This window comes from Geospiza fortis, unplaced genomic scaffold (genome assembly GCF_000277835.1).
Source record: "Geospiza fortis unplaced genomic scaffold, GeoFor_1.0 scaffold172, whole genome shotgun sequence".
Taxonomy (NCBI): Eukaryota; Metazoa; Chordata; class Aves; order Passeriformes; family Thraupidae; genus Geospiza; species Geospiza fortis.
Window position 1 is genome coordinate 2,936,326 of NW_005054309.1, and position 11,483 is coordinate 2,947,808.

Below are 11,483 nucleotides of genomic sequence, written 5' to 3' on the forward strand. Positions count from 1 at the left end.
CGGTGGCCGCTTGAAGCCCCGCGGAGCCTCCAGCGTGAGCGGCCCCGCAGGGAGTGCATCCCTCAGGCCCCGGGGAGGTTAAGTGGGTGTGGGAATTCAGTTTGTCTCACAGAACGATGTGAGTTGGAAAGGACTTTTAAAGGTCACCTAGTCCAACCCCCCTGCCAGGAGCAGGAACGTCTCAAATCAGGTCAGGTGCTGATGCACTGATCTGACCCGATCTGGGCAACGTGTTCCAGTGTTTCACCCTAAAAAATTCCTTCCTTATATCTAATCTAAATTGACCCTCCTTTAAGGCCATCACCCCTTGTCCTATAGCTATGGGCCCTACTAAAAAGTCTGTTCCCATCTCTTACAGGCCCCTACAAGTACTGGAAGGCTGCAAAAAGGTCTCTCTGGAGCCTTCTCCAGGTTGAACAACCACAGCTGTCTCAGTTATCTTCACAGGCAAGCTGACCCTTCCCTCTGATTTTTGTGGCCTTTTCTGGACCTCCTCCATCGGGTCCATGTCTTTCCTGTACTGACACGCCAGGGCTGGATGCAACACTCCAGGTGGGGTCCCATGAGAGTGGGGTAGAGAGGGAGAATCATCTCCCTTGGCCTACTGGCTTTGCTGCTTTGGATGCAGCCCAGGATACGATTGGTCATTAGAAGGAAAAGGCAGCAGGGTAGACTCAGACCCACTGAGAGCATCTGTCCCTGTGCTCTGGGTCAGTCCTTGGTTGTAGCTGAGCTTGGCAGAGGTGGTGCCTGCTCCCTCTCTCTGCTGGACACCTCCTCTGTGGGTCTAGCAGGGTGTCTGCCCTACAACACAAAGACACCTGCTCTCAAGACCTTCAACCTTTTTCACTTTTCCTTTTTGGATCCGTTTGTGTCTCCCCTTGGACAGAGGTCCCACCCTCAGTGGCTGTGGTTCGTGCTGGGTGCAGTTTTGGTTGGTGTCTCTGTTTGAAGGCTGGCCTAGGACGGGTCACACTGCTGACAAGACTCTGCCCTGCAGGTGCTCCAGGCTGGGATCCAGTGAGGTCTGGTGAGAGTTGCTGTCGTGGCTAATGGGGATTAATGGTCCAACTTCAAACCCCCTAAACAATATTTACTCTGTATCCCTCCCACACTCACCCAGTGGCTGAATCCAGGATGTGAAATGATGCCTTTAATTTCCCTGTGGCTCTCTCAAGCCCAGCAACAGGACAGGCTGACCAAGGCACTGAGTGATTACACAGCTGCCTGTGATGTTCAGGAGCAGCAGCTGGAGATGCCCCTTCCCACAATGTCCACGTGCTAGAGCTGATTACAAACTGCAGGGAAAAGTGGCAGCAGGGCTGGAGAAATCTGTCACAGAAAAAGTGCTGCTGTCACTGAAGCCTCCACACGTGGGGAGTGTTGGTGTCAGTGGAGCTCCAGGGAGCCCAGCCCAGCACGGGAGTGGTGCTGGTGGGCTCAGGGGAACATGGGTTTTCCAGAGGGGCTTGAGTGTCCCTAGGCACTTGGAAAAGCATAATAGTGTGCAGTGCTGCCTGAGAAACCAGTGACAAGGGGACAATCGGCCCCAAGGGATTAACAGAGAAGGGAGGTCAAGGAGAAGCCTTGGGCAGAGAAGTCAGGACACCTTTCTGATGCAGTCAGTTGGAGGAAGAGCCCAGAGAGGGGGGTTGTGGAAGGGGCAGAACAGTGGAAAGTCCTGTTCTGCTGCTGGCTTCAATGATGGGAGTTTGTGCCTGCTGAGGTACATTTTTGTAACAGAAAGGAAAACACACAAAACTGACATTTCTTCCCTTCTTTGGACGGTAGGAATGTTTTAATTGAGAAATTTGTTTTAATTACATTAGGTGATATCACAGTCTATTTTACAAGTTTGGGGTAAGAGAATGTGTGGACCAGTTACACAGAAATCCAGCAAAAGGATAAAAATCTACAACATGAGAAAAATGAAAAGGTTAACTTAACCCCAAAATAAAAGCATCAAGAGTTTGGTGTGAGTGGAAATGGGAGATTATACCAGGGTCCAGAGAAGTAGAAAGGATGAGACTAACACAAATTTACAGTATTGTTCTGCATGACCATCGTTTGCCTGTGTTCAGAGACAGCCTCTCTTCCTGAGGGCATCGCTAAGCAGATGGCCCCGTCTCTGAGGATTTGGTCTGGTCTTGTCAGAGAAGAAAGCAAAAGAACTGATGGGCAAAGGTCACAACCCACGCTGAGCTGGTCCCCAGGGTCACTGCCTACAGGAGTGTCTTCCACTGGATAGTCGGGGGGGTTCTGCACCAAGAACTGTATGGAGGAAAACTAAAACAGCTCCAAAAAGCCCCATCTCAAACGTAGAAAAGTCTCACTCTGGAAGTGCTTACGAGAAGATCGTCATCATAGAATTTGGTTTCTATAATAACATTACCACTGCAGGAGGAAAGGAGGAGAAAGAAGAGGAGTTAGAAGGATGCATGGACAGTGACTCCTCCTCTCCACGCTCTCACAAGCCTGGGCTCACACCCTGACCACCCCACAACCTCACCTCTGGTTTGGAGCACTGTGCGGGTCAGGGTCAGTCAGGACTCGGGGATCTCCCAAACACATTCCTGTGTGGAATGTTCCCCCCATCCCTCCCCTGTCTGAGCATGGTACTGCTCAGGCTGCAGAGTGCTCGGACAGCAAACTCCTGCTCACTCCCACTGCTAAAAATAAACCAGCAGTCCCAGCACCTTTAGGCCCCTGTCTCCTGCAGGAATTGTGAAAACCAATGGGAATTCATTTTTATTCTCCTTCTCTGTCCTCTAGTGCTGAGCAAGCTACATCAACCAATGTGTCACTTCCCTTAAGAAGTGCTTAAATGCAAAGACACAAGCATATTTTATACAAACAGCAATGGAAATGTGGATTTGAGTGTGACAGAAGCTCTGGGGATTTAACTTGCTGACTTCTGAGATTTTGGTACATAAAATTAGAACTCTGGGACCATTACAATACATGGACACCTAAGCAGTGTGATCTGACCTTATCTAAACAACCTGGACCTTGAAAAGCAAAGCAGCAGTTCTACCTCCACTGTGGCTCTTGGTGTCTGTAACACTGGACCTGCTAAGAGTGTAAGGTTTTGCTGTGGTGTGGACAATGCTTGAACTTAAATGTCAGGGAATGTCCTCAATCTGATACTTGTTCATCTTGGGAACTCTTCATGCACAGTGCCTTGGTAAGCACCAAGGATCACATCTCCATTCTCTCCTGGTTTGGAAACACCAAGACAAACATGAGGTCTTTGGGAATATTAGAAAATGAGGGGGTGTCCAAATCTTGGCAGCTGTAAAATGATGACTTCTTTGGGCCACCATTTCCCCTTTTGATTTCTTTGGGCTGGGGCATTCTACTGAAAAGCCTCAAGAATGACTTTAGGATACCTCTATAAATAGGAGAGAGAGATCTGGGCTCCCCACTGCAAGTGGACATACTTCAGGGAACAAATGGGACATTGGAAAATACTCAAGGTCATTTGAAAACTAACTTCTCTTGACTCCCAGTCCTGAAAACGTCTTGAATTCCTGAGATGATCAAAAGCAACTTGTCAGATGTCTTTGTTTCTTTATTCTGGTTCCCAAATCTGGTTCCTCCTGTACTGAGAGTGCCCAGTTCTGGGAGCTGAGGTGTGTGCAGCACCTCCAAGGTTCTGAGCAGGCTGTGCCAGGAGCACTGTTGGAGCACTGGTGCTCTCCTCCAAGCCCACTCCCTTTGAAACGTGCTGTGAATGGGAATCAGTGATGGTAGCTCCCATTCCAGTGCCTTCTCTGTGTGACTGGCTTTGCTCCAGACAGGGAATGAGAGGGAAAATGCTGGAGAGGGAGATCTTCCAGAGGACACAGTGACCTTGCTGCTCCCTGCCTGCCTCTTGTTGGCAGCAGGGTTCCCAAACCCTTCTGTTTCTGGCAGTGCTCTCCTTGTGTGCTTGCCAGCACCCATCCAGCACTGCAGGGAGGATGGTTACCCTTCCCAAGGCCTCCCTCCAGGAGCCTGTTCCATCATCCCTGGGCAGCCTGGCTGCCCACACAGAGCAATGCCCAGCACGTGTCACTGTGACACATCTGAGGCATCCCTGCCCTGCTCAGGAGCCCATGTGCACACAGAGCCAGGAGCAGACTTCGTGGGGAGGCTGTGTCAATCTTCCTGCAGGTGACTGTAAAATGACTGATTCCTACCTGTTAAACTACTTTAGCCCCAGATACAACTCTGTGCATGGTGTATATAAATGTGTATATATGCATATACACTAAATGTGTATAAGCCATATGTTAAAGACCCAAAGCTCAGCAAAATGTTACAGTGATGAAACAAACACCAGAGCAGCTACTACAGGTGATATATTGCACAAACTGAACTACCTGGGACAAGAGTCAATGATCAATAGCTGATTTTAAAATGGCCCAAAAATCTGCTGGGTTTTTTCTTCCCTGGATATAACAGGTATTAAGTTGTAAAACATTTTAAAATCCTTTCACGATTCACCTTCCAAAAAATTAAGCAACTTTATTAAAGAATCAGTTTCACTTTCTCCAAACCTTTATTGCTATATTAATGCAAATTGGACCTGTGGGAAGGAAGGGAATGAGGTTGGCTTAACCCCTTTTATCTCTCAACAACTAAGAGTAGTGAGGTGTTTCAGAGTTGGTAGCAGTTCCCTCTTCTCCTTCCCACTGTTGCCCCCAAAGAAATGCCATGCACTGCTTTTGCTCTGCCTGCTCTCAGCCTCTGCAAGCCCAAGGCACTCACGTTAAAACGTTAGCTGGCATCATCTGTGATTCAGGTGCTGCCTCTATCAAGGACTGCCAAGTGTTTGTGGAGTTAGGAATCACAAAACCAAATTCAAAGAACCATTCTGCAAAGTAAAAAAAAAAAAAAAAGATCCAGAGGCATTTGAAAGAAGAAAATTCACAAATGGTCCTTTTGCTTTTCACCTGATAGGCTGGGGAACTCCCTAAACTGTCCTGCTGGGCTGCCAATATTTTACATTTAAATTACTTTGTACAGCTTAAACTGCACTGAACCCTGCCCTCCTCTCAGAGCAGATACTCCCTTTCTAAAATAGCTGATGGCACTGATAAGGTCACACCACTTCTGTGCCATTGGGTGAAAATTTCAACACACCTCATTGGGAACAGGAAACCACCCTCCTCCTCTTGCAGACATCCTGGGATCCAGCTGAAGTTAAGTTGCAACTGGTTGCCCAAAAGACACGGAGCTCAATGTTTTATCTGCCCCTTCTCCAGCCCAGACTAAGAGCAGCACTGCAGTGAGGGGGGTCAGAGGTGCAGTTGTGGGGTCACTGGCACTGCTGAAACCCGGGTAAACCAGAGGCTCCAGCCTGGCACTCTGAGGAAGACCCAGGAATTCCAGTAACAGCTGACTCTGAAATAGCCTGTTTCCTTGCCTCAGGCAGCCTGGGGTGGATTTATGCCCTCAGGCATGATTACCCAGCTTTTTTGCTTACATAACAAAGTGTTAATACACTTATGAAATGCCATCCTTAATACTGTGGCCCATTAGTCCTGACAAGATGAGTGCTTCAGAGCTACTCTGAAAAATTAAAATCACCACATTCAACCCATTTTAGTCTCTCTAATCCCTGCCCTGCTGGGGGTCAGTCCCTGTGCTGCAGCACACAGAGCACATCCATACCTTCTAGACACTGCCCTTTGAAATAAACTTTCTGTTCCAGACGGAATTTTTCCATTTGTTCTGCTGAGGAAAAGTTTAACTCCCGAGATACTGCTTTGCATTTCAGGATTTTTTTAGGAACTCGAGCTGTGAAACAGATAAAGAAGCATTATTTGGACACAATGAAATCCAGCTTCTGCAGGTACTATTATTCTATACTTGGAAATAATGATTAGGACTAATACAAGATCATAGCAGCAGGAAAAATACAAACACAAAGGACTTTGTTTTTACATTTGTTTTTACATTTGCAAGAGTGAAATCCAAGATGCAAATACCTTAAGTACCCTGCCCACAGCCAAGAATGAAATTTATGACAGACTAGGGATACAATACTGATCTCTCATAACCAGACTCCTGGTTCTTAGTTATTTGTTACTAAACCCCATAATTTTTCAAGTTGAAACATAAGAGGCAACTTAAATTTTTACTTTAAGAATTGTGCTGAAGATGACTGGCAGCCAAAGGGCTGCTTAGCACTTCCAGCTCCTTAGCCCTTCTCACTTTTCCTTCCCTTTCAGACTGTGCATCCCCAGAGCAAACCACAAATGTCTGTTTCTCAGCCCAGCAGCACTTCCTGAGCCATCTCAGAGCTCTGGGAAGTGTCCTGTAGAAGTAAATGCCTACTCCCTTGACACTGGGTCCTGCCCAGGCTCTAAAGCCTGAACCACACTAGAAGGTTCAAGAGAGCAATCTGACAATCCAGGTTTCTGGGCTCTTGCAATGGCTGAGACATCAACAGCAAGTGGCAAACTGTACCTGGTAGATATTTCACAAGATGATTTTTTTTATAGGTGGAGGAATAATAGAAGGGACAGTTAGAGAGCACTGATTAAGGGTCCTAATCAGGAGAGTATGAGGGGGGAGTCAAACCAGTAAAAATCTCCCAAGCCCATCATACTTCAGTGGTGTGATTGTGCATAATTCCTCCCTGCATATTAGAGAATGTTTCATGTGAATTTTTTAGAAATAAAGAGAGAAGGGCAGACAGCTGGCATGTGCTTTATGAGCCAAACTCTTCCAAAATGGAAGGCATATCAAAACATCCATGAGCTGGGAGCAGGCTGGTGCTTAATAAATGCAGGAGTCTCCCAAACCGCAGGCAAATCTATCTAATGTAGAACAGTTCTATGGAGTAGGACCTTGATACAACACCAATCTCAAGAGCTGGAAGCTTAGGGAGTGTAAGCCAGCATCCTACCCCAAGGAGAAGTACACGGCTTGGTAAAAAAAAATAAAAAGAAAATTAGAAATGTAAGGCAAGAGTTTTAAATGTAAAAGTTCTCTAATTATTTTTATGGGATTTTTTGCACCATGGAAACCTGCATGGCACCATCCTTTATTGCCCTCACCAGTACAGACTACACCATTGTGGATAAACATCCCTTTGCAGTTAAGTGTAAAATGACTCGTTAAAACTCTTCTGCAATTTAGTAATTTCATTTCTTTCATCCCCAAGACAGAGTTCTGAGAATGTTTGCTTTAACATTGTAAAACTACCAATAAATAGTTACTTTTAATAAAAGTAGGACTGTGTTGTCTTTAAACATCTGATTTAAGACATTTTAATTTACATTTATACCATCAAGCAAAAATTTTAATTGAAATTATTTATTTTAAGCTCATTTTACTTTTATTTCCCTCTGTTTCTATTAAAAATAGAAAAGAAGGGAGTTTGATTCTCATCAGTTAAATCCATTTTAAAACATGCTGGGATGCAGATAAGCATAGACTTAATCCTAAATTTACTAGTGCTTTTTGTTAACTTGAGGATGTACTATACCTGCACATTTATTTAAGCACTTCCATGGTTAACATACATCTAGTCAGATGCTTAATGCTGATTAGATTAGAAAGTGTTGAATGACATATATCTTATTTACTCACAAGTAATTTTGGGTCCAACCATTTAGTTAGAAACTGAAATTCAATTAAAATATTCATATAATTATATTTAATTTCATTTAAATAAAGCTACCTTAAATATCTGGGACATTGAAGAAAGCAAGTTACCTTAGCCAAATTGATTTTACATTTTAAACTACATCTTTTCTTAGATAATGAAAGGACTATTTGTATGTCTTGAAAGAAAGCTGGCTGTGGGGATTCTGTAAGAGTTACACCTCAGCAGCTTAGCCCAAGATTTGCTTGTATATTGGCAGAAACCAAACTTTACAGATTTGCATCTTCCAAATTGCCTCCCAGTTTCAAATTCCCTGTCACTGAACAGAGATGACAGGAAAAGCTCCTGCTGTCAAATGCTGGTTTAGATGATTAATTCTAGTTTCAGGTGCTCAGGCTGTGATTTTTACTACTTAAGGCAGTTTAATGCTAAGACTTTGGCAGCAATCCAATACCACATTAATATTGTTTTTATTTCATCTAAGTGGTAATAGTAAATTAGGTAGTAATGCAGTATTATGATTTGAAACTTAAGAGTTCATTTTATAAAGAAACTTTTACTTAAATAAAATAGAAGTTATGTTTAAAAAGCAAATAGAAGTCCTGTTTAAAGAAAATATATTTTATTCACTCTGCTATATATTTGGTGTTTTGTTTGCTGTGTCTAGACTGTGATTTGCCCTGAATGGCCACAGAACATATATACACACACAAGTACTATATAATGAGTTTAAGACACATATGGATTTAATTCTAGCATAGTTATTCTGTTTGTCCTCACTGCTTCTGTTGCAGGACTGTAGCAGAACTGCATTTTCCCACACCTTTTTATTCACCATCAGATTACCCTGCTTTGTTGGATGTCTCTCTCCTTCTCAGCCTATTTATTAAGCATGACCCATCTACCTCAGATTTCTTTTCTAGCTAAGACATAAAGAACTGCTTTTTTTGCCTCTTCTCCCAAGGAAGAGCATCCTCCCATCTGTAATCTTTTCAGTGGCTTCTCCTAATAGCTCTCCTCTGCATCTGCCACAGTTTGCAGTCATCCATCTTCTAGATAGATGAGTGAACTGTGCGCCAGATAGGATCTTAACTATTCCTTGTACAATGGGCATTAATCTCAGGCCAGAGGATGTTTTAATTAATTCCCCAAGTTCCTCTGATGGAGATGATAGTTCCTGTTTTATTTGCAATGAAAATCTGAGCCATGGTGAGGTGGTATGATTTGCCCAAGTGACAAAGGTGACATCTGTCCTTCAAAGCAGGGCTATGTTTGCAACTCAGGTGACCCAGACATGCAGCACCACCCACCCCAAATGCACAATGCAGTCACACAGTACCTTCATGCTCCACTCCAGGGACAGACAGATCTTCTGTTCCTTGCCAGAGGATTTTCCCTGTTTCTGCATCCCGAAGGTTCATCCAATTTCTGATTGGGAAGCAAATAAGGAAAACAAGCCATCTCTATCCCTAAATGTTGTGTGTAGTATTTTTTGCTGAGCTCTGAAATAGGCTACTCCAGCTGAGTTTCAGTCATGGTTTCTGGTTCTCAGGAGGCCAAGGAAAAGAGATGCTTTTTCCCTGAGAATAAATAAACAAACCAACCCCTGACCAGAATGAATGCAACAAGAGTTATATAGCCACAGATTTCGTTTTTACTTTAGACTGCAGCTTGTTAACCTCATTTATCATTTTCCACTGCTTCTAAAGGATAAAGGCAGTGTCACTGTGCTGTGGAGAAGCAAGAACATTGCTAACAATAACAGATTGTTACACAAACAATTGCTCTTCTCTAGTATTTGAAAATGGCTAGGAAAAGGAGTCCTTTCTACATAACATGAGAAAAAGAATAACATCCAATCAAGCTTGTTTTCTTAGCTTACAAAATATTAATATCAAGGGTAGTTCTATTGCTGTTGACCTCGTAACTGCTGCTCATGGGAATTCTTCAGCTGCTGAGTGCTAAGCAAAGAGAGATCTTCTCTTTTCACTCTCAGCAAGTGAGGAGTGAAAACACCTGATCCAAAACACCCTGATCAGTGAATCAGTCAATAAATCTATAGGCAAGTAGGAAATATTCATATTTCCAAAGGGACAGTTAATAATGATCTTAAGTACACCTTTGCAAAATCTCTCTCCCAGGGTAATTCAGGCACTGACAGCTAAGAACAAGGAGCCTGCACACCTGCATGATGCCACCCTGAACAGGGACACAGCCATCCACAAGCCTCAGGCTCTCCTGCTCTGCAGCTCCTCAGGGTGGCTCCGAGGATTCACCAGTGTCAACACCAGAGACTGAACAGAGCAGGATCTGTGGGATGAGCCCACACAAACCAGAGCCTTTCCAGGAGCTGCCTTTGGCTGCTTTATGGCAGCACACCCTTCTCAGTCAGTACTGCCTACAACAACTGCTCAGGGAACTGCCTGGGGAGGTGGAGACAGAAGAGGGACAATATGGGCCTCGACATGGGTATAAATAGGAGCTGTTGGAGATTTGCATATTGAACTCATCCTCTAACACACACAGTTTCCAGGCAGACTCACACAAACTCATCACGCTGATCACATTTTTCCAGAGCTCCCAGGAAGAAACAGATGCTTTAGCAAATTTTGCATCACAGACGAACATTTGTTTTAAAATTCTCTGTGTGGAGGAGGGGAAGGGAAGATGGCTGCTTCAGCAGAGATGTGAGGATTCTTTCCCTTGCTGAAGGCTGGTCAGACTTTCCATGTTCTACTGAAAAGACAAAGAGAATGTGTGCACAGGGTCTGTTCACATAAAGCTTAGAGAATGGAAAGAAGGAACATAGGGCAGCCTGCTCTTGTCCTTCTATGCTTGTTCCAAACACATTGTATCTACCACTTGTTCTGGGATTAAGGCAAAAGAGAAAGGGGCAGAAGATGAGAAGCATCCTCTGAGGGCTCCATTTGGCACCTCCATATCCTAGCAGGAAGCTGCAAAGTGGAGCTTTCCCTGGCCAGCAACCCAAGGGAGACAGGGACTGGCAGGGAAGTCACAGAGAGAAAATGAACAGCAGAATGGCAAGAAGAACCTGCAGCAGGGCTGGGCACTTCATGTGGCGCTGGCTGAAAAACTCCAAGTCCTCAGCCAACACAACCTGCACGATGGAACTGCCCCAAGAGTAATTTAAGATGCCAAAAAAATCCACCATTTTTCCATACATCTTCCCACACACAAACATACGAATTAGCCAGGGTGAAGCTATTTGCATAGAAAGCAGTGTGCCATCTATCAAATGCCATGTACGAGGGGAAAATAACAAATGAGACAATCTGAGCATCTCACTGACACACTCATTAATCTTCCCAACACTGTGCCACACAAACACTCTTAACTATTAGCTGAACAGTAATTTAGTAAATTGGGCACTTGATTATCAAAAACCTGCACTACCTTTAAAAAATGGTCCTCTCACAAGTATTTATTTGCTGTTTGTTCACTATCAATATCAGTCAGAGTTATGAGCTCCCAGGTTTGGCCACAGGCTGTCTAGTGCCAAACTGAGCACCAGCCGAGCTCCTCTGAACTGGAAATGAAACACTGACCAGGACAGCAAAGCCAGCACTGTAAAGGAACTGAGCCAGCCTCTCAGCTGCTCTATCAGTACTCTAACTAATAGACCATTCCTTTTCCTTGCCATGACTTGCCTTGCCTTCCCATCCCTCTTCCCTTGTCAATTTTTGGAGCACTCTTAAATCACATTCACTAGTTTCAAAAGTATTATATTAGAAGTGCCCTTCAGTGAGAAATAGCCTGAAGTTTAATTATGATCCTTACTTGAAATACACAGTTATAGTGTTAGTGACCTACTATTTCTGGTGAGAGAAAACACTACTGTACACTACTGACCTCTGTAACTTCT

At 44.2% G+C, this 11,483-nt stretch overlaps 1 protein-coding gene across 1 annotated transcript; it reads right to left on the minus strand.

Annotated features, from left to right (window-relative positions):
• Positions 1-1,762: 1,762 nt before the first annotated feature.
• On the minus strand, positions 1,763-9,087 carry PDE6D (phosphodiesterase 6D). Its single transcript, XM_005418973.2, has 4 exons — positions 8,940-9,087; positions 5,659-5,784; positions 4,753-4,858; positions 1,763-2,394 (listed from the first exon to the last, which is right to left on the minus strand). Exons 1-4 carry the CDS (start codon positions 9,019-9,021, stop codon positions 2,313-2,315), a joined length of 396 nt encoding a protein of 131 aa, XP_005419030.1. The 5' UTR covers positions 9,022-9,087; the 3' UTR covers positions 1,763-2,312.
• Between the last annotated feature and the right edge of the window lie 2,396 nt (positions 9,088-11,483).